At 44.5% G+C, this 22,789-nt stretch overlaps 2 protein-coding genes across 2 annotated transcripts in view; both read left to right on the top strand.

The window, feature by feature from the left end:
* Cwc25 (CWC25 spliceosome associated protein homolog) overlaps positions 1–19,410 on the top strand; it is a 28,216-nt gene extending 8,806 nt beyond the window's left edge. The window contains exons 4-10 of the mRNA XM_045159620.1: positions 3,442–3,511; positions 8,713–8,840; positions 9,518–9,581; positions 10,580–10,782; positions 12,907–13,005; positions 17,651–17,812; positions 18,283–19,410. Coding sequence (XP_045015555.1) covers positions 3,442–3,511; positions 8,713–8,840; positions 9,518–9,581; positions 10,580–10,782; positions 12,907–13,005; positions 17,651–17,812; positions 18,283–18,397 — 841 coding nt within the window. The 3' untranslated portion in view covers positions 18,398–19,410. The remainder of the gene's footprint in view (positions 1–3,441; positions 3,512–8,712; positions 8,841–9,517; positions 9,582–10,579; positions 10,783–12,906; positions 13,006–17,650; positions 17,813–18,282) is intronic.
* Positions 19,411–20,972: 1,562 nt separating this feature from the next.
* Pip4k2b (phosphatidylinositol-5-phosphate 4-kinase type 2 beta) overlaps positions 20,973–22,789 on the top strand; it is a 40,419-nt gene continuing 38,602 nt past the window's right edge. The window contains exon 1 of the mRNA XM_004655491.3: positions 20,973–21,193. Within this exon, the coding sequence (XP_004655548.1) occupies positions 21,035–21,193 (159 nt within the window). The 5' untranslated portion in view covers positions 20,973–21,034. The remainder of the gene's footprint in view (positions 21,194–22,789) is intronic.

Raw genomic sequence — 22,789 nt, 5'->3', positions numbered from 1 at the left:
TTCCAAGGTAGGGTTTCACTCTAGCCCAGGCTAACCTGGAATTCATTATGTAGTCTCAGGGTGGCCTCAAACTCCCAGCAATCCCCTCCTACCTCTGCCTCTCAAGTGCTGGAGGTGTGTACTACCACATCCAGCTGTTTCTTTTTTTTTTTTAATTTTATTTTGTTTATTTTTATTTATTTGAGAGCGACAAAGAGGCAGAGAGACAGAGAGAGTGGGTGCACCAGGGCCTCCAGCTGCTGCAAACAAACTCCAGATGCATATACCACCTTGTGCATCTGGCTTACATGGGAACTGGGGAATCAAGCCTTGAACCTTTGTCCTTAGGCTTCACAAGCAAGTGCTTAACCACTGAGCCATCTCTCCAGCCCCCACCCCTTTTTTTTTTGAGGTAGAGTTTCACTATAGTTCAGGCTGTCCTGGAATTCACTATGTAGTCTGATACCTCTGCCTCCCAGAGATGCTGAGATTAAAGGTGTGCACCACCATACCCAGCTTGTTTCTTGTTTTTTTTTTTTAATATTTAAAATTTATTTACTTATTTTGTTTTTTCTTGGTAGGATCTCCCTTTAGCCCAGGATGACCTGGAATTTACTGTGGAGTCTCAGGCTGGCCTAAACTCACTGTGATCCTTCTACCTCAATCTTCCGAGTGCTGGGATTAAAGATGTGCGCCACCACACCCATCTTAACCATGTTTAAAAAAAAATTTATTTTTATTTATGTATCTGAGAGAGACAGAGAGAGAGAGAGAGGTAGAGTGTGAGACAGAGAGAGCGAATGGACATGCCAGAGTCTCCAGCCCCTGTAAGTGAACTACAGATGTATGTGCCACCTAGTACATCTGGCTTATGTGGGTATTGGGGAATCAAACCGAGATTCTTAGGCTTCGCAGACAAGCGCCTTAACCAGTAAGCCATCTCTCCAGTCCCCCAGATTTTTTTTTTAAATTTTTGTTACTTTTTATTTATTTATTTGAGAGCCACAGAGAGAGAAAGAGGCAGATAGAAAGAAAGAGGGCACACCAGGGCCTCCAGCCACTGCAAATGAACTCCAGACGCATGTGCCCCCTTGTGCATCTGGCTAACGTGGGTCCTGGGGAACCGAGCCTCGAACCGGGGTCCTTAGGCTTCACAGACAAGCGCTTAACTGCTAAGCCATCTCTCTAGCCCCCAGATTGTTTTTGATGCATGGTCTCGTGTGGAGGCAGGCTAGCCTCAAATTCAGCGTGTGGCTGAAGATGCACTTGATCCTCCTACATGTATCATAATGCCTTTTTTGTTGTTGTTCATTGAGACAGTATCTCCCTGTTTAGCCAGGACGAGCCTTGAACTCACAGACCTGCTTTACTCTCCCAAGTGCTGAGATTACAGTTGTGTAACATTATGTCTTTTTAATAGTCTCTCGTTGTGTCCCTAACTTGCTTCCTAGTTTTCATTGTTATAACCTAAAAACTTGGTAATGATATCTTTGTGCCCTTTTAAAATATTTTTCTTTGAGATAGGTTCTCACTCTAGCCCAGGCTGACCTAGAATTCACTATGTAGACTCAGAGGCTGGCTTCAAACTCTTGGCAATCTTCCTACCTATGGCTTCTGAATGCTGGGATTAAAGATGTGTAGGTGTGTGCCACCATGCCTGGCAGTGGTTTTATTTATTTTCATTTTATTTTTATTATTTAATTTAATTACTTAATAATAATAACTATTATTATTTTGGTTTTCTGAGGTAGGATCTCACTTTAGCTCAGTCTGACCTGGAATTCACTATGTACTCTCAGGGTGGCCTTGAACTCACAGCAATCCTCCTACCTCTGCTTCCTGAGTGCTGGGATTGAAGGCATGTGCTACCACACCTGGCCTTTAATTTTATTTTTAGAGAAAACAACAGAGAAAGAGACAGAGAGAGAGAGGGAGAGAGAAAAAAAATGAATTGGTACACCAGGGCCTCAGCCACTGAAATCAAACTGCAGACGCTTGCGCCATCTAGTTCTTGCCTCACCTTTGTGGGATCTGGAGAGTTGAACATGGGTCCTTGGGCTTGGCAGGCAAGTGCCCCAACCACTAAGTCATCTCTCCAGCCTGATTTGTTTTTATTTTTGTTTTTTTGAGGATTATTATTTAAAAAAAAATTTTTAAACTTTTATCTTTATCTGAGAGAGAAAAGGAGAGAGAGTAAGAGACAGAATGTGCACACCAGGGCCTCTAGTCATTGCAGATGAACTCCAGATGCATGTACCACCTTGTGCATCTGGCTTACGTGGGTCCTGGGTAATTGAACCTGGGTCCATAGGCTTCACAGACTAGCACCTTAACTGCTAAGTCATTTCTCCAGTCCTTGAAGGTTATTTAAAAAAAAATTTTTTTTTACTGTCTTTAAAAAAATTATTTATCTATTTGAGAGTAAAAGAGAAGGAGTCAGAGAGAGAGTGAGAGAAAATGGGCATGCCAGAGCCTCTAGCCACTGAAAACAAACTTTAGGCGCATGTTATACCTTGTGTATCTGGCTTATGTTGGTACTAGGGAATTGAACCTGGGTCCTTAGGCTTTTCAGGAAGTGCCTTAATCATTATGCCATCTCTGCAGCCCGAAATTATTATTATTATTATTAGTTTTTGAGGTAGGGTTTTACTCTAGCTCAGGCTGACCTGGAATTCACTATGTAGTTTCAGGGTGCCCTCGAACTCACAGTGATCCTCCTACCTCTGCCCCGAGTGCTGGGATTAATGGTGTGCACCACCATGCCTGGCCCAGAAATATATATATATTTATAGTAAATTCTTACAGGTGAATTTGTGAGATCAAAGAATATGTGCTGGCTGTTGTAAGTGTTGCCACATGTCCTCTAAGTAGGTTGACCAGTTTACCCTCCAAGGGACAGTATATGGGAAGAGAACTTCTCAAAAGAGGAATCAATTCATTGTGGGTTTTTTTTTTTTGTTGTTGTTGTTGTTTTTCGAGGTAGGGTCTCACTGTAGCTCAGGCTGACTTGGAATTCACTAGATAATCTCAGGGTGGCATCGAACTCATGGCGATCCTCCTACCTCTGCCTCCCGAGTGCTGGGGTTAAGGGCGTGCGCCACCACATCCAACTCTCTCATTCTGATGTCATCATCTTTTCCTCCTATTATGATGGTCTTGTGTAGTTAGTGTCAAGCACTGGAAAATCATGCAGTCTCTTATCTACATTTAGGGGAGGTTTCCACACCATCCTGTAGATATCAGCATAGGTCCTGTATGCATGAGTTTTGAAAAAGGGTTGTTACATAGAATTTGGAGAAATAACTTAATTCCCTTTGTAAAATAAATACTTGTGATTTTTTTTTTTTTTTTTTGAGGTAGGGTCTCACTCTGGTCCAGGTTGACCTGGAATTCACTATGTAGTCTCAGGGTGGCCTCGAACTCTCTGTGATTTTTATTTATTTTTTTATTTTTTCTGTTTAGGAAGAAAGAAGAAGAGAAAAAACGAGAGGTACTGAACAATCCTGTGAAGATGAAGAAAATCAAAGAATTGGTAAGTCATGTAAAAAATATGCAGAGAATATTCCATTATTCATTTATTTATTTGTCTGTTTATTTATTTAAGAGAGCATGGGTATGCCAGTCTCTTGCCACTGCAAATGAATTCCAGGTGCATGTGTCATTTTGTGCATCTAGATGTATGTGGGTACTAGGGAATCAACTCCAGGCAGCAGGCTTTGCAAGCAAGCATCTTTAATCACTGAGCCATCTCTTCAACCCCATATTCTTTTTTTTCCCCCTAAGGCAGGGTTTCACCCTAGCCCAGACCTGGAATTCACTACGTAATCTCAGGGTGGCCTCGAACTCATTGCAGTCCTCCTACGTCTGCCTCCCAAGTGCTGGGACACCATATTCTTTAGCTAGTAAGATAAACACTTTTTTTTTTATTTTTAAACATGAACACTTATGTCCATTTCCTCTTACAATGGGAGACAAATTGCCTTTTATAGCTTTTTTTGTTTGTGTTTTTGAGGTAGGGTCTCACTCTAGCTCAGGCTGACCTGGAATTCACTGTGTAGTCTCATTGGGATTCTCCTACCTCTGCTGCCAAGTGCTGGGATTAAAGGCATGCGCCACCACGCCTGGCACAACTTTTTTTCTTATGTGTTTCTGAAACCAGATTTACTTCATATCTCTAGGTTGGTGTTAAACTCACAGTACTCCTTCCTCAGCCCTCTGCATGTAGGATTATGGGTGTGTATCTCCACACCAGGCTTAAAACTTTCATCTTTTAGGTACTATCTCTTGATGATTTTATGCAAACTTTAAATTTATTAGCATAATTATGCTTGATTTTTTTCTTTAGCCTTTTAGTTAGAAAAAGAAAAAGGAAATAATAGTTTGAGATATGTTTAAGGAAAGCATGATCATACAGTATTTTAAGGAGATTAGAGAGTGTCCTGGCATAATGCTTTTAGGGCCTGCTTAACAGTCACATAATATATAATCATTCTTTTTTCTTTTTTAACTTTTTTGTTTGTTTTTATTTATTTGAGAGCAACAGAGAGAGAGAGAGAAAGAGGTAGATAGATAGAGAATGGGCATGCCAGGTCCTCCAGTCACTGCAAAGGAACTCCAGATGCATGTGCCCCCTTGTGTACCTGGCTTATGTGGGATCTGGGGAATCCAGTCTCAGACTGGGGTCTTTAGGCTTCACAGGCAAGCACTTAACCACTAAGCCATCTCTCCAGCCTTATAATCATTCTTTTTTAAAAAATATTTTTATTTCTTTTTCTTTTGTTAAGATTTTATTTTTACTTATTTATTTGTTTGTTAGAGAGAGAGAGAGTGAGAGTTGGTACACCAGGGCTTCCAGCTACTGCAAATGAACTCCATATGCATGTGCCACCATTTGCTTCTGGCTTACGTGGGACCTGGACAATCAAACCAGGGTCCTTAGGCTTCTCAGCTATGCACCTTAACTGCTAAACCATTTCTCCAGCCCCCTTATTTTTATTTCTTTATGTGAGAGATAAAGATGCACAGAAAGAGATAGAGCTAGAGAGAGAGAGAATGAGAATGGGAGCACCAGGGCCCCTGCCACTGCAAACGAATTCCAAATGCATTGAACACCTGGTACATCTGGCTTATGTGGTTTCTGGGGAATTGAACCTGGGTCCTTTGGCTTTGCAGGCAAGCACCTTAACCTCTAAGCCATCTTTCCAGCCCTATAATCATTTTTGAATCAGTTGGAGTTGCAGTTAGCTTCACATTGCTGGCAGAAAACACCCAACCAATAACAGCTTGTGGGAGGAAAGGGCTTATTTTGGTTTACAGACTTGAGTGGCAGCTCCGTGATGGCAGGGGAAAATGATGGCATGAGCAGAAGGTGGCCAACATCAGGTAGATAAAGCAGCAGGAAAGTGTCCAAAGGGGAAGCTGTCTATAACACCCATAGGCCCACACCCAACAATACATTGCCTCCAGAGGGCTCCAACTCCCAAATTGCCACCAGCTCAGGGTATTCAGAACACATAAGTTTATGGGGAACACCTCAATCAAACCACCACACTCTGCCCCTGGCCTCCATAACTGATAACCATACATGATGTCAAGTGCAATTTCTTCAGTCCAACTTTCAGGAAAAGTCCCCATAGTTTTTATCATTCCCAGTGATGTTCAAATAGCCCCATAGTCCAAGGTCTTTTAAGTGATCCATAACACCAAACAAACAAACAAAAAAAACAACCATTGTGACATAGAATAAACTCTGTAAGAAATGGCATTGGGTATAACAAAGAAATATTCAACCAATACAGGATTTGAAACAGGGTAAGCATCAAACTTTGTAGCTCCAAGTTATACAATTCTAACCAGTGTTGAGTCTCTGGAGTTCCAATTCTGCCCCTCTAGCTAGGCTACTCAAAGTCCTGGAAAACTTCATCTCGTGTCATTGCTCTCCTTGTCAGCCATGTCAGTCCTGACATCTCTATTAAGTCTCTACTGCAACCCATAGTTCATCTTCATGGCCTCACTGGGCCTCCACACAGGTAATCCAACAAGCCTGCTTCACACTGCCTGAGGCCACTTCAAAAATACAAAAACTATGTTGCAAATTCAAAGACCCTCTCTTTCTGTCATTTGTTATATTCATAGTACCAGGTTGGCTAACAATTTGTTAATCCAGGGGGGAATAAAGGAGATTTGGAAGAACAGGATACTCCTTTAGCATTCAGGCCCCTTCAAAGGAGTCTTCATTCTTCCTTTTGTCCCAATGAAGATCAGCTGGCCCAATCTCTATGGTTGTAATCTCTCAAATAATTGCAGCTGACTGTGCAGCAGTTTTGGCCCAAATATTTCTTTTCTTTCTGTGCTATATCCCTTTGCTCACACCACTCCATTTCATGCAGTGTAACCCTGTACAAGCTCTCAGGACACAGGCAGGTAGAACACAGCAAGTCTTACACAAGAAGTTTTGCTTCTAGTGCTGTCCAAGCAAAATTCTTTATTCTGTTTATAACCCAAACCTCACAGTCCATAGTTCTTAACTGCATTCAGGTCAAAATAGTTCATCAATCTGTACTTACATAACAACATAACAACAAGACATCTCTTATGCCAAGTCTTAGCACACTCTTCTGCTTCCACATTCCTCTCCAAAAATCAGTTCTATAGCTAAAGCAATGGCTTAGTGGTTAAGGTGCTTGCCTGCAAAGCCAAAGGACCCAGGTTTGATTCCCCAGGACCCACGTAAGCCAGGTTGTGCATATGTCTGGAGTTCCTTTGCAGAGACTAGAGGCCCTGATATACCTATTCTCTATATGCCTATTTGTCTTTCTCAAATAAGTTAAAACGATAAAACAAAAAACAGCTCCAAATGACCAAAGCCACAGTCAGGTTTCTAGCAGCAATAGCCCTACTCCTCTGGTACTAACTTTACTATTGTGGTTAGTCAGCTTCATGTTGCTGGGAGAAAACACCAAGAGCAGCTTGTGGGAGGAAAGGGTTTATTTTGGCTCATAGACTTGAGGAGAAAGCTCCATGATGGCAGGGGACAACAGTAGCACAAAGGGTGGACATCACCTCTTGGCCAACATCAAGTGGACAACAGCAGCAGGAAAATGTGCCAAACACTGGCAAGGGGAAGCTGGCTATAATACCCTTAAGGCCGCTCCCAACTGCCTCCAGGAGGCTCTAATTCCCAAATAGCCACCAGCTAGGGACCTAGCATTCAGAACACATAAGTTTATGGGGGAAACCTGAATCAAGCCACCACAGTTATTATGAAAATTAAAGAATTAGCTGGGCGTGGTGGTGCACGCCTTTAATCCCAACACTTGGGAGGCAGAGCTAAGAGAATCATCATAAATTCAAGGCCAGTATGGGCTAGAGTGAGACTCAACCTTGATATATATATATATATATATATATATATATATATATATATATATATATATATATATATATATATGTGTGTGTGTATATATATATATACGTATATATATATATATATACATATGTATATATATATACATATGTGTATATATATATATATACATACATATACATATATATATTATATATATATATATATACACATATATATATATATATTATATATATGAGGCAGAGAGAGAGAGATGGAACACCAGGGTCTCTCTTGTCACTGCAAACAAACTTTGGATGCATGTCCCACTTGTACATTATGCTTTACATGGATACTAGGGAATCAAACCCAAGCCACAGGTAAGCAAGTGCCTTTAACAACTGAGCCATCTCCCTAGTCCCTCCCTTCCTAATGCTTTCAACAGAGATGGAATTCTTTTAATTTTTTTTCCTGTTTGTTTGTTTATTTATTTATTTATTTATTTGAGAGCAACAGGCAGAGAGAGAGAGAGAGAATGGGCACGCCAGGACCTCCACCCACTGTTAACGAACTCCAGATGCATGCGCTACCTTGTGCATCTGGCTTACATGGGTCCTGGGGAATCAAGCCTCAAATTGGGGTCCTTAGGCTTCACAGGCAAGCGTTTAACTGCTAAGCCATCTCTCCAGCCCTGGAGTTCTTTTTTTTTTTTTTTAATATTTGCCCTCCCTCTCTGTCTGTCTGTCTACGTGCGCGCGCCTCTCTCTCTCTCTCTCTCTCTCTCTCTCTCTCTCGCATGTATGCATGCATGCATGTGGAGGAGTGTGTGGAGGTCAAAGCTGACGTCAGGTGTCTTCCATTGTTTTTCAAGTTATTTACTGAGGCAGGAACTCTAACTGAACCCAGAACTTGCTGATTTGGCTAGTCTAGCTAGTCAGCTTGCCCCTGGGATCCTGTTTCTGCCTCTTAGTCGCTGAGATAAGAGCACCACATATACCTATAACCCCAGTAGTGAGGCGAGTGGAGAGAGGAAGATTCTGGGGCTCACTGGGCAATTAGTCTAGCTAAAAAGTAGAAGTTCCTAAGAGACTCATGTTTCAAGGATGCAGTGCTGAAGAGCAGTAGAGGACATCTGACACACACAACACAACACACACACACACACACACACACGCACGCTAGGGCGTTGATTCTGGACTGCTGGAAGCACATATTCCTTGACCACCTACCAGAGATTCTGCATACAGGTCTCCAATACATTTGTGCATAACCAGATTTGTTAACATGGATTCCTTGGCAGTGTCCTGGCCTCTCCACAGTTTGTATATGACACAGCATATTGACAGCAGTCTCAGTCATCTTGATGGTTACTGTTTCACATTTCCTAGTTGCAAATGAGTCTGGACAAAAAGGAGAAGAAGAAGAAGAAGGAGAAGAGAAAGAAGCACAGGAAGCATAGACACCGGAGCTCGAGCAGCAGTCGTTCCAGCAGCGAGGACGAGCATAGCCAGGGCCGGTGAGTGAGCTGGGCAGCCATTCATCCATCTGTTCGTTCATTCACTCCACAACAGGAACTGAGGGCCTGTCCTGAGCCAGGGACTGCCAGCCTGTGGGCTTTCAGTAGTAAACACTCAGATGTGGGCCCTGTGCCACAGAGCTTGGCCACTGTCACTAGAATTCCTTGGAGATGTTGGATATGGGTGGGCCTCTTGGCATGCCCTTGGATAGAGACCCCCTTAGAGCTGACGTTAGCCTCCCAGGTCTTAGGTTGGAACTCTTGATATGACTTGCTTTCATCTCAGTTTGAGTCCTCAGGCTGAAGTGGGTTTTATGTAGGCTTTTTTTTTAATGGATTAATGGGACCATGTGGGCCCATTTTGCATCTTCCCCGTGGGAACAGTCATCTCTGCTGTGGCTGACTCACGATGAGTCCCTGGAATAGCAACACGAGGTGAGAAGAGAATGTGTTCGGGCGCTGGGGCTGGGGCTGAGAGCTCAGCCCACGGCTTTTCACAGGAAAAACTTGACTCTGCTGATATATCTTCCAACAAAGATGGTCCAAATAGAGAAACATGTTGACAAGTAAAAAGCAGGGAGCTGGGAAAGGTCACATTGTCTCAGCATGAGAAATTTAATTTAAACTGGACTTGTATGCATTTTCTTTTTCACTCTGTGTATGCTTTTATCTCTTAGGTCTCAAAGGAAGGTGGCAAATTCATTTCCTGTTGTGTCCAGAGCTCCTGGATATGGCTTACAGGTAGAAGTGTGGGCTTTTCAGAGGGTGTGACTATGGAACTGTGCAGTGTGGCCAAGCTTGACCACTACAGGAAGTTTAGACAGTGAAGACTTACTCCTTATCTCTGAGCCCCTTACTCCTTAGGGCAGAGAAGAAATGACAAGTGAAGCATCCAGGCATGCTGCCCATGACCCTGTAAATTATTTACAATTATTTGTTTGCAAGCAGACAGATAGATAGAGATAGAAGAGAGACAGAGAATGGGCACACCAGGGCCTCTTTCCTCCACAAACGAATGCCAGATGCATATGCTACTGTGCACCTTTTTCTAATTTTTATTTATTTTAGAGAGTGGGAGAAAGAGGCAGAGAAACCAGGCATGGTGGCACATACCTTTAATCCCATCACTTGGGAAGCAGAGGTAGGGATTTCCATGAGTTTGAGGCCACCCTGAGATGACATAGTGAATTCCAGGTCAGCCTGAGCTAGAATGTGGCCCTACCTTGGAAAAAAAAAAAAGAGAGAGAGAGAAAATGGACACGATAGCACGATAGGCTCTCCAGCCACTGCAAATGAACTCCAGACACATGAGCCACCATGTGCATCTGGCTTATGTGGGTACTGGGGAACTGAACCTGGGTCATTAGGCTTAGTATGTAAGTACCTTAACTGCTGAGCCATCTCTCCAGGTTGTCTTGACACTTTTTGGAGGCAGGGTTTTGCTGTATTGTTCAAACTGGCTAGATCTTCCTGCTTCTACTTCCTGAGTTGCAGGAGGACAGGTGTTTCCCACCATACTAAAATTATTTAAATCCTCCTGCCTCAACATTCTGTTTGCTAGGATTCAGGTGTGTACCATCACAGGCACATACCCACAGATGGAGGCTTATCTGTAGTTGTGACTGGCCCCTTATCGAACCTCATTGCTCATTCTTTCCTTTGCTTCGCTTTATTTGCTGTTGAGCTCCTAGATTCTCCTATGAGTAGTTTCTCTTTCCTTCCTTCCCTCAATGGTACAGGTGAGGGACTCTGACTGGAACCAAGGATTGCCTGACCCTCTAACTTCTCACCAAAGGGGGATGAAGAACTGTACCATGTCCAGAAGCTCCTCCCACTCTCCCCCCAGACATGCCAGCAAGAAGAGCAGCAAGGAAGTGGGGTCCCGGGACAGGAGGTCTCGATCCCCAGGCAGAAGGTCACGATCTCCAAGGCTCAGCAAAGTGTGAGTGTGGGAATCCACTGGGACCCCACAAGCCTGATGACAGCGAGTGTTTGCTTGTGGCGATGTCCAACGTTGACTTCTCAGGCATCCTGACTTGCTGTCCTTTACATTATCACTTCATTCTTTTTCCTATTTCAATGTAAGGATTAGGCCACAGAAGCACATGTTTGTAGGATTGTATTGTGTTAGTAGAATGTTCCCTCTTTCATTTAGGGAAAGAAGGAATTTAAATTCCTTGTAGCTAGAGTTCCATGGAATTCACATGACCATCAAATGTGGTGATCAGCCAGGACATCAGCCACAGTTCATCCCATGTTGAGTCAGGAACAAATGAAATTATGGGAAACAGATCTCTATCAGGACAATCCTGTTTAGGTATAGAGGGAATACTTTTTGATAGGGGGCATGTGGGTAAAGTCCATTTGCCAATCCATGGCTGTTAAGAGGCGCTACATCTGGGGGGTGGGAAACTGGGAGTAACATGGATAGGCTCCTGGTGTTGAGGTGTTCAATGTTCCAAACTGAGGGGTCAATTGTGGCAGTAGGGAGGAGGTCCCTCTTTCATTTAGGTTATACTTTTTTTTTTTCCTGAGGTAGGGTCATATTCTAGCCCAGTCTGACCTGGGATTCACTATGTAGTCTCAGGCTGGCCTCAAACTCAAAAGCAATGCTCATACCTTGAATTAAGGGTATGTGCTACCACATTGAGCATATTATACTTTTTATTTTACTTTTTTTGAGGTAGGGTCTCACTCTAGACTAGCCTAGGCTGACCTGGAATTCACTATCTCGTTTTAGGCTGGACAGTCCTCACCGCTGCCTCCCAAGTGCTGGGATTGAAAGGTGTGCACTAGCACACCCAGCTTTTTAATTTTTATTATTTTTTAAAATATATTTTTTTTATTTATTTGAGAGAGAGAAAGGCAGAGAGAGAGAGAAGGGGAGAGAATGGACATTCCAGGGCCTCCAGCCAGTGCAAACGAACTCCAGACGCATTTGCCCTCTTGTGCATCTGGCTCATGTGGGTACTGGAGAGTCGAACCTGGATCCTTCGTCTTTGCAGGCAGACACCGTAACCACTAAGCCATCTCTTCAGTACTTAATTACTATTTTTTTTTTAAGTAGGACATGGTGGCTCACATCTTTATTATTTTATTTTATTTATTTGAAAGAGAGAGAGGCAGATAGAAAGAAAGAATGGGCACATCAGGGCCTTCAGGCACTGCAAACGAACTTCAGATACGTGTGCTACCTTGTACATCTGACTTACATGGGTCCTGGAGAATTGAACCTGGGTCTTTAGCTTTGCAGGCAAGTGCCTTAATTACTAAGCCATTTCTCCAGCCCGATTTTCCTTTTTCTTTTTTCTTTTTTTTTCGAGAAAGAGTCTCACTCTAGCCCAAGCTGACCTGAAATTCACTACATAGTCTCAGGGTGGCCTTGAACTCACGGCAAACCTCCTACCTCTGCCTCCCGAGTGCTGGGATTAAAGGTGTGCATCACCATGCCCAGCTATTTTTATTACTTACTTATTTATTTATTTTTTGGTTTTTCGAGGTCCAGGCTGATCTGGAATTCACTATGTAGTCTCAGGGAGGCCTTAAACTCACAGTGATCCTCCTACCTCTTCCTCCTAAGTACTGGGATTAAAGGCATGTGCCACCATGCCTGGCTCTAATTTTTATTTTTTTAAGGTAGAGTCTCTTTCTCTCTCTCTTTAGCCTAGGCTGACCTGGAATTGCTGTGTAGTCTCAGGGTTGCCTGAAACTCATGGTGAATTCCCTACTTCTGCCTAACAAGTGCTGGGATTAAAGGCATACGCCACCATGTTTGGCTAGATTATACTTTAAGAAATATGTATTTTATTTATTATTTATTTGGGGGGGCAATAGAGAAAGGGTGTGCCAGGGCCTCCAGCCACTGCAAACGAACTCCAGCAACATGCATCACTTCATGGATCTGGTTTTCATGGCTACTGGGGAATCATATTGGGTCCTTAGGCTTCACAGGCAACTGCCTTAACTACTAAACCATCTCTTTAGCCCTAAATTATACTTTTAAGATAGCTTGTTTTCCATATTAATGTCATATTAAAAAGCCTTGTGCCCTCTGTGTTTATTACAGGCATAACTCTAAAGTAAGCAGAAAAGAGAGAGGTCAGACTCACAGCCCATCCCCTAAAAAGGAGGTCTACCAGAGGCGGCATGCTCCTGGATATACCAGGTAAGTCAGATGCACACTAGACTAATTCCTATGTCATAGGGCTGAATATAGTAACCATTTACACCAGGGAAAGTGGGTAATCTTATCTCTTTGTCAAATTGACATACATTCATTCATTCATTGATTTATTTGTTTATTTTGGTTTTTTGAGGTAGGGACTTGCTGTAGCACAGGCTGACCTGGAATTCACTATATAGTGTCAGGGTGGCCTTGAACTCATGGCAGTCTTTCTACCTTTTATCTCTCAAGTGCTGGGATTAAAGGCATGTGCCATGAAGCCCAGCTATTTTTTTTATTCCATTTTAATTTTTTGTTTTTTTGAGGTAGGGTTTTGCTGTAACCCAGGCTGACCTGGAATTCACTTATGTAGTCTTAGGGTGGCCTTGAACTCACAGTGTTCCTCTTACCTCTGCCTCTTGAGAGCTGGGATTAAAGGCATGTGCTATCACCCTTGGCTTTTATTTATTTTATTTATTTTTGAGAGAGAGAGAGAGAGAGAGAGAGAGAGAGTGAGAGAGGAAGAGAATGGGTATGCCAGGCCCTTCAGCGGCTGTAAACTCCAGATGTGTGTGCCCCCTTGGGGCATATGTGCAGCATTGCATTCCTGCATCACTGATATGTCTGGCAACGTGGGACCTGTAGATCTGAACATGAGTTAGGCTTTGCAGGCAAGCACGTTAACCACTAAACCATCACTCCAGCCCTTTATTTTATTTATATATATATTTTAATTTTATTTGAGAGGGAGAATGGGTGCTCCAGGGCCTTCAGCTGCTTCAAATGAACTCCAGACATACCCTTGTAGATGTGGCTTTACGTGGGAATTGAATTTGGGCCATCTGGTTTTGTAACCAAGTACCTTTAGCTGCTGAGCCATCTTTCTTCCCCCCTTAAAGTCTTTTTAATTTAATTTTTTTTATTATTTATTTATTTAACAGAAAGAGAGAGAGGGAGAATGGGTGCGCCAGGGCCTCCAGCCTCTGCAAACAAACTCCATATGCTTGTGCCCCTTGTGCATCTGGCTAACGTGGGTCCTGGAGTATCAAACCTGGGTCCTTTGGCTTTGCAGGCAAATGCCTTAACTGTTAAGCCATTCCTCCAGCCCAACTTTTTTTTTTCTTTTTTCTTTCTTTTTTCTCCAGCCCAACTTTTAAGAATATTGTATTTTTTAAAATTTATTTGAGAGAGGGAGGGAAAGGGCAGAGTGAGGGAGAGAGAGAGAGAGAGGATGGGTGAGACAGGGCTTCTAGCTGCTGGGGAATTGAACCTGGGTCCTTTGGTTTTGCAGGCAAACACCTTAACTGCTAAGCCATCTCTCCAGCCACTCAAATTAAATTCACAGCAATCCTCCTGAGTGCTAGGATTAAAGGCGTGAGCCACCACGCCTGGCTTGACTTTTTTTTTTTTTTTGGTTTTTCGAGGTAGGGTCTCACTCTAGCCCAGGCTGACCTGGAATTCACTATGTAGTCTCAGGGTGGCCTCAAACTCACAGTGATCCTCCTACCTCTGCCTCCCAAGTGCTGGGATTAAAGGCGTGCGCCACCACGCCCGGCTTGACTTTTTTTTTTTTAATTTGATCTTTCGATGTAGGGTCTCACTGTAGCCCAGGCTGACCTGGAATTCACTATGTAGTCTCAGTGTGGCAATCCCCCCTCCTCTGCCTGCCAAATGTTGGGATTATAGGTGAGTGCCACCTGGCTCAGAGACTCTTGATTAGGACATGTCCATTTTCAGGTCCTGCTTTATTTTCTATCTTCAATCACTTGGATGTATCTTATTTATTTGTTTGTTTTATATTTTTGAAATAGGGTTTTGCTCTAGCCCAGGCTGACCTGGAATTCACTATGTAGTCTCAGGGTGGCTTTGAACTCATAGTGATCCTCCTACCTCTGCCTCCTGATTGCTGGGATTAAAGGTTTGTGGCAATTTGCCCAGCTGTCTTAACTTTTTATTGACAACTTCCATTAATATAGGCAATACACCATGATCACAATCCCCTCCCACCCTTTGACTTTTTTTTTTTTTTTAGATAGGCAGTCCTCCTGAATGATGGATGGGATTATAAGACTGTGCTGCTACTCCTGGCTCTAAACCAACTGTTTTATCATTATTTATGTATTTTTGAGACAGAGTCTCCTATAGCTTAGGCTGGTCTGAACTTAGTAGGTAGCCCAAGCTGGCAGTTTTGCCCAGCTTCTGACCCAGAGTGTAGGTGAGTCCCTTTGTTTCCAGCCCCATACCTCCTTATCATCTCTGACGTAATGGTACTTGCAGTCCCTCAATCTTTCCTACACCCACCATTTTCCCATCAGTGATGGCACTTCGGATTCAGTTTCTTCTAGTCTATTCCATCTAACAATTCCTTGGCCTCTCTTATCCATAGTTGCTGTCTTTCCAATGCTCTTACTGATTTTATTTTTTATTTATTTTTATTTTTATTTTTATTTATTTATTTGAGAGCGACAGACACAGAGAGAAAGACAGATAGAGGGAGAGAGAGAGAATGGGCGCGCCAGGGCTTCCAGCCTCTGCAAACGAACTCCAGACGCGTGCGCCCCCTTGTGCATCTGGCTAATGTGGGACCTGGGGAACTGAGCCTCAAACCGGGGTCCTTAGGCTTCACAGGCAAGCGCTTAACCGCTAAGCCATCTCTCCAGCCCTCTTACTGATTTTATATGGGGTTTCATTCTGTAGCGCAAGTTGGCTTCAGATTCTCAGTAATCCTCTTGCCTCAAGCCTCCTGAATGCCAGGATTACAGCAGTTATGATGTCAAGAGATTTGTGGGAATTCTGTTTCCAATTCCCATCTTGCTATCAGTGTGCTGGGAATTTATTTATTTGAGAGAGGGAGATAATGAGGATGGGCCTTTAACCACTGGAAAGGAATTCCAGAAGCATGTACCTCCTTGTGCATCTGGCTTTTATGGGTACTGGGGAATTAAACCTTGGTCCTTTGGCTTTGCCATGTCTTTCAGCCCAACTTCTAGCTTTAAACAATAAATATTTTGGGCTGGAGAGATGGCTTAGCGGTTAAGCGCTTGCCTGTGAAGCCTAAGGACCCCGGTTCGAGGCTCGGTTCCCCAGGTCCCACGTTAGCCAGATGCACAAGGGGGCGCACGCGTCTGGAGTTCGTTTGCAGAGGCTGGAAGCCCTGGCGCGCCCATTCTCTCTCTCTCCCTCTATCTGTCTTTCTCTCTATGTCTGTCGCTCTCAAATAAATAAATAAAAAATCTTAAAAAAAATCTTTTATTTATTTATGAGAGAGAGACAAAAAGGAGACAGAGAGGGAATGGTTGCTCTACGGCATACGGCCAATACAGACGAATTCTAGATGCATGTGCCACCTTGTGTAGCTGGCTCACATGGGTCCTGGGGAATTGAACCTGGGTCCTTTGGCTTTGCAGATAGGTGCCTTACCTCTCCAGCTTCCAGTGTCCAGCTTTTTACATAAGATCTAAGGATTGAACTTGGGTACTCAAGCTTGAGTAGTGAGTACTTTATCCACTGAGCCATCTCTGCAACCCCTGTTTATTTTTATTTTTTTGTTGTTGTTTTTGTTTTTTGAGGTAGGGTCTCACTCTAGCCCAGGCTGACCTGGAATTCACTATGTAGTCTCAGGGTGGCCTTGAACTCACGGCAATCCTCCTACCTGTGCCTCCCGAGTGCTGGGATTAAAGGCGTGAGCCACCACGCCTGGCCCCTGTTTTTTTTTTTTTTTCTTCTGCCATTTAGCTAAGTCCTAAAGCATTATATTCTTGGGCTTTATCTGTTTTTATATTAAATATATTATATATTTATTTATTTTATTTTATTTCCCCAAGGTAGAGTCTCGCCCTAGCCCAGACTGACCTGGAATTGACTATGTAGTTTTAGGGTGGCAATCCTTCTACCTCTTTCTCCCGAGTGCTGGGATTAAAGGCATGCATCACCATGCCCAGCATTTATCTGTGCATTTTAAAGTGTCTCTTAAAAATCAATAATCACATGAATAATTCAAATTTTCTGTTCTGTAAGTTATTGAGCAGTGAATATGTAATTGCTGTAAAGATAGGATTCTGATTTGTTCTCTGTTTCACTTTTATGTTCTCAGGTTAATTACCCTAGAGGTTACTGAGTGAGGTTATGGAACCCTTCACTACAGTTTTTACAATTTCGTATGAACTTTTTTGCTTTTCAAGTTAGGGTCTCTCTCTAGCCCATTCTTTTTTTTTTGAGGTTTTTTTTTGTTGTTGTTGTTCATTTTTAGTTATTTATTTGAGAGTGACAGAGAAAGAGGCAGATAGAGAGAGAGAGAGAGAATGGGTGCACCAGGGCTTCCAGCCACTGCAAACGAACTCCAGATGCGTGTGCCCCTTTATGCATCTGGCTAACGTAGGTCCTGGAGAATCTAGCCTCAAACCGGGTCCTTAGGCTTCACAGACAAGCACTTAACTGCTAAGCCATCTCTCTAGCCCTCTAGCCCATTCTTTACAATTTGGTTGTGACTGCCTGAATTAGCGATCAGAAAGAGGAAACTCATGCTGGCATGTCACTGGGCTGAGAATTTCCTTAAAGAGAGACAGGAACTGGCAAGTCTAGAGTTTGGTCTGACCTGATATTTTCTGAGGAGAATGGTAGATTCAATAGGATGTTTTCTGCTCAACAGAAAACTGTCTGCAGAGGAACTAGAGCGTAAACGGCAGGAGATGATGGAAAACGCCAAGTGGAGGGAGGAGGAAAGGCTGAACCTCCTCAAGAGGCATGCCAAGGAAGAAGAGCGGGAGCAGAGGCTGGAGAAGCTGGACTCCCGGGATGGCAAGTTCATCCAGTAAGTGTGTCTTTCTGTCTGCAGTCTGGCAACGTATTGGGGTGGGAATGGGGGACTCATTCTGTCTGTTCCCAGAGAATGCAGAGTTGAGCCTTGGGAATACTTTTGATACTGCTCCAAGTTTCTAGCCAGACAGGGAGATTTTTGATTTGATGGAGCATAAGTGAATGATATTTATCCTAAATCATTTGAAATTCCCTGGCCTTCCTTTTAAATGAGAATTTATGGTTTAAATTCCCCCCGCCCTTTTATTTCTTAACTTGTTTTCCAAAACAGATGAATTTTCCCTTATGGACATTTAAAAATTTTGGTTCCAGATGGAGTCACTTGAAAATTGACTATGTGGGCTGAAAAGAACTTGTGTTTCTACAGCTGTTCTGTGGCTACCATACTGTTTTTTCTAATTCTGCCAGAATTGACCAGTTTAGGAAATGTTTTTTTATTTCTGTTCACCTGTCTTCTTTCCCTAGCCGCATGAAGCTGGAGAGTGCATCTACTTCCTCCTTGGAGGACCGTGTGAAGCGCAACATCCATTCTCTACAGAGAACCTCAGTGGCTCTGGAGAAGAATTTCATGAAAAGATGAAAGCATTCCCTTTCTTGCTGGTTTCCTGAATTTTACAGGGATGCTGCTGACCCCTTAAAAATTCTCTTTATAAGAGTTCAAATGATTTCTTCTACAGATGTCAAACCACCACTATTCAAAGTGACTCTGTCCATTGATTCCTGAGACATCTTACATCCCTTGAGAACCAGTGTGATTTGATTCTGGGATCCTTTCCCTTTTGCACAGTGGGTTTTGACTGTGTGTTTTAATGGGTGAGCCACAGGACCATCGTGTTCTGGAAGGCTGTTCCCTAGGCTTTTCCCTTCTACTGGTGTGAGCTATCCCACTACTTCAGTCCATATCACATCTGCTAGAGACCTCTCTCCAGACCCATATGGATTGTGCTCACTGGGATATGTGACCATTGACTTAATTTTGTAGATAATACAGAATAGTATCAGGTAGAGCCAAGAGAGTGACTTAAGAAGGTGGAATAGAAAACAATACAAAAAGCCCTAAATAGCTGGGCGTGGAGGCACATGCCTTTAATCCCAGCATTTAGGAACAGAGGTAGGAGGACTGCTGAGTTTGATGTGAGTTTGAGACCACTCTTAGACTACATAGTGAATTCCAGGTCATCCCTGGGCTAGAGTGAGACCCTACCTCAAAAAGAAAAAAAAAAAAAAATCCCAAAATGAACTGTAAACTATTACCTGGTCTTTGAACTGTAAAAGTACAATGTATATATGTACAAATGTATAATTTTTCATTTTTTTAAAGTTAGCATTGTGGGACTTTGGTACGTGAATTTCCTATGCATGGCCACATTGAACCTTGTAGAACAATGATACACTAAGGCAGGTTGGCTCGTTTTTCTCTCTGAATTAGGCAGGTGGCAGGTTTGGGAGGAGCCTAGTAGTATTAATAGGATCCTCTTCACTGCTTAGAGCCTGCTATTGGACAGCGCTATGTGGTCCATTGATTTTAGGAGTTAGGTTACACTGCCAGTGTGCTCTGTGGTTCCGTAGAGAAAATAAAATGGAAGTGGGTTATTTTCTTTCCTTTTTTTTTTTTTTTTTTTCGTGTGTGTGTGTGTGTGTGTGTGAGAGAGAGAGAGAGAGAGGGAGAGAGACAGACAGACAGACAGGATTTCAGTCAGTGTTGTTCAGACTGGCCTCATTCTGGCTGTCTTGCCTCAGCCTCCTGAGTGCTGGGATTGCTTCTTGGCTTCTCTTTACCACAGTAACTTTACTGCAAATCTAGATTTTCAGCTGTTGTTTTCTAATATATTTTAGTCAAGTGTTACAAGACCAAAACACTCAATGGTTCACTCCTCTGTCTTTACTGCCTTTTCCTTCTCCTTTTTTTTTTTTTTTTTTCCCTAGAAACTCTCATTTGACCAGGGAACTCCTAGGTATCATGTACTGCCCTCCTGGTCACTCTTGACCTATACATTAGCTAGGCCATTTGCTTGTTCTACCAATTCCTAATTCTGCTTAAGACATATTTAGATTTTTATTTTTAGTCACTAAAATGCCAGACACTAATGGCTTAACCAGTATTTCCCCAGAGAATGTAACAGTATTTATTTAATCATCTCATCCTGCTACCCTGTGTTAATTATGACTTTTATTTTATTAATTGGTAATAAAGGCTATATTTATTTTTGTAACCACGTATTTTGCGACCACGTGTGGGAGAACCAAGTTTTCATATTCCCACACACAATGTTGACCCGTGATTGGTGTCTAATATAAAAATCCTTCGTCCAAGATGAATTACGTAAGAAAGCGTGGGCAGTTTACTTAGCTATCTTGGAGGAAGCCGATTATTAGAATAGGTGGCTGCAGGTGCTGACAGTCTCTATCTAAACTTGACCCTTTGGCGGGCGGAGGCCAGGCACCAGGTGGGTGGGCGCGCGGCCCATTCATAAAACCTAGGTTTCCCGGCCTGCCCCTCATTGGCCCTGGGAGAAAGGGGCGTGTCCCGAGGGCGGGGCCAGCCCTCTGCCCAGAGGAGTGGGGAGATCCACGCTTGGGTGGAGCGAGGGGGCGTTCCCTGGTTCTCCAGGCGGCACTTCCTTTTCCCTTGCTGTGTTCCGCCTTTCTCCCCCGGGATGGGGATGGTACGTCCCACCCTCTCTCATTCCCGCCCCTCCTCTCCTGTCGCGCATCTGTGGCGCTGCCGCCATCTTGGCACCTCAGGTTGAGGGAAAGAACCAAACCCCCACCTGGGGGGAGGGTCGGTCCAACATGGAGCCCCTCCTGCGGTGTACAGCGAGGCCTGCTCACCCGTCCTGTCCAGCGCGGGGCATTTAGGCGTGCGGGTCGGGGCCTCCGGGCTGTCCAGGCGCTGGAGGACGGGCGGGTGGGGCGGCCACTGCTTCCTGGGGACGGGCGGTACCATTCCGACGGGGAGTCGAGGGGTCTGCCGAGGGCGGCACCGCCCGGGGGCGGGGTGCGGAGCGGCCCGGCGGCTCCCCGGGGCGGGGCGGGGCGGGGCGTGGGGCGGACGGAACCACCGGGGCGGGGTGGGGAGGTAACGGGACGGGCGCGACCATGGCGCGGTGAGGCAGCGGGGGTGGGGATCGGTTCGGGGGAGGCCTAGGGGCCGCTTGTTCGTGTGCTGTCTCCGCCACCCCCCCCTTTCGCCGCCGCCGCCGCCGCCGCCCCGGGCATGTCGTCCAACTGCACCAGCACCACGGCGGTGGCGGTGGCGCCGCTCAGCGCCAGCAAAACCAAGACCAAGAAGAAGCATTTCGTGTGCCAGAAAGTGAAGCTATTCCGGGCCAGCGAGCCGATCCTCAGCGTCCTGATGTGGGGGGTGAACCACACGGTAACCAGCGTCTCCCCCCACCCCCGTGCGCGTCCCCTCCGAGCGCGTCCCCGCACGCCCCCGGCCCTCGCCATGCTCACCCTACGGGGTGACGCCTGCAACCCTTCTTTCGCCAAGCCACTTGCATGCCCGCCCACCCCTGCACGCCGTCCAGCCGGGCATGCACTCCCCGTTCGCCACGCGAGAGGCCTGGTGTCTCCCTTGGTGTGCCGTCGCCGTCTCCCCTTCGTTCCAGCCCCTTCTGGCTTCCTGCATGCGTGTGCTCGCTTCGAAGGCCTGGGTGCATTGCCTCTGCCGCCTCTCACTTCACCCTGTTTGTTGCATGTATATCCCACCTTGTCCCTTCTAGCTGGCTGCCAGATCATTGCCGAGTTGACAGGGCAAGTGGCCCTGGACTGCCGGAATATTTCCGTTTGTAGTCATTTCGTGGTGTGGCTGCTCAAAAGTTTCTCCGTCCTTCAGGCCTCCTTACCCCAGACTATGGAGATCCTCGCTGGGTTTCTTTTTTCTTTTCTTTTTTTTTCTTCCTTCTTGATCAAGTGGGAAAACATGGGCTTCCCTGAACCACAGGCACTTTACTAGGGTCCTCCCTGGGTAAGGGAGAGCAGGAACTGTAACATACGAGGAGGCCTAGTTAGAAGGACTATTTATAGTAGAATTCTTGGGTGGTGTTCATTTCAAAGATGTTGACTCCTTGTCTGTCTATTGTATGGTTTTCAAGGATGTGATAATGGTGATTATTGTCCTTGATGAGTGTCCCCTGGGTCCTGAGCGCTTTGAGATTGTCCAAGTAGCCTCTGCCAGGAAGCTGGTTGTGGTCACAGTGCTTGAAATTGCTGACTTTGTTTATGTGCTGTTTGGTTAGGGCTGTCCTCTTCCTCCTCCAGTCACTTGCACCTTGTCTTCACACTATTTTTTTTTATTTTTTATTTTTTGTGACTCCCCACACTGGTAACAACCAGAGGAAGTGAAGGACCAACTTCACCAACTAGAAGTTTGGAATGAGGAAAAGGAAGCTTTGGGTCACCCCTGGATTTCCAGTTCTTTAGGTTCCCTGGCTTTCTGAACATTTGAAATTGTCCATAAGATCTAATGATGACCAAGGGGCCCAGGGCCAGCAAGACTTCACTTGGCTTGCTTTGCCTTGGTAGAGGACCTGGAGGCACCTTTGGCTGGATTGAGGAACCACCATCTGAGCCAGCATTTAGATCTCTGCCTCTGATATAGAGAAGCACAAGTGTATGTAAAGTTCTTATTGGCCTCCTGGTCTTGGGCAGGCTACCCTTTCTTTTCCATGTCATCACTGGGGTTAATGAGTGTCCTGGCAGGATGGGGAGTACACGGGTGTAATGCTCACACCTCAAGAACTGCTCTAGGCCAACAGTCAGTCCAGCAGAGTTTGTTCCTTCTGCTTCCTGCTGCCTCTAGGGTCATCTGACATTTCGAGGGAAACTGGGTCAGCAAAATATGAACCCTGTGTCCCTTTCTGGAAGTCAGTCCATGTTTTTTTTTTTTTTTCTACATCCTGCTTCTCACTAGAAAGCATCTTGTCTGTGGAGAGAACTGAAAGAAGCCACAGTCAGGAAATTACAGCTA

Source organism: Jaculus jaculus, chromosome 9 (genome assembly GCF_020740685.1).
Source record: "Jaculus jaculus isolate mJacJac1 chromosome 9, mJacJac1.mat.Y.cur, whole genome shotgun sequence".
Lineage (NCBI taxonomy): Eukaryota > Metazoa > Chordata > Mammalia > Rodentia > Dipodidae > Jaculus > Jaculus jaculus.
The sequence above is the reverse complement of the archived record's forward strand: the minus strand, read 5'-3'. Positions and strand labels throughout refer to the sequence as shown.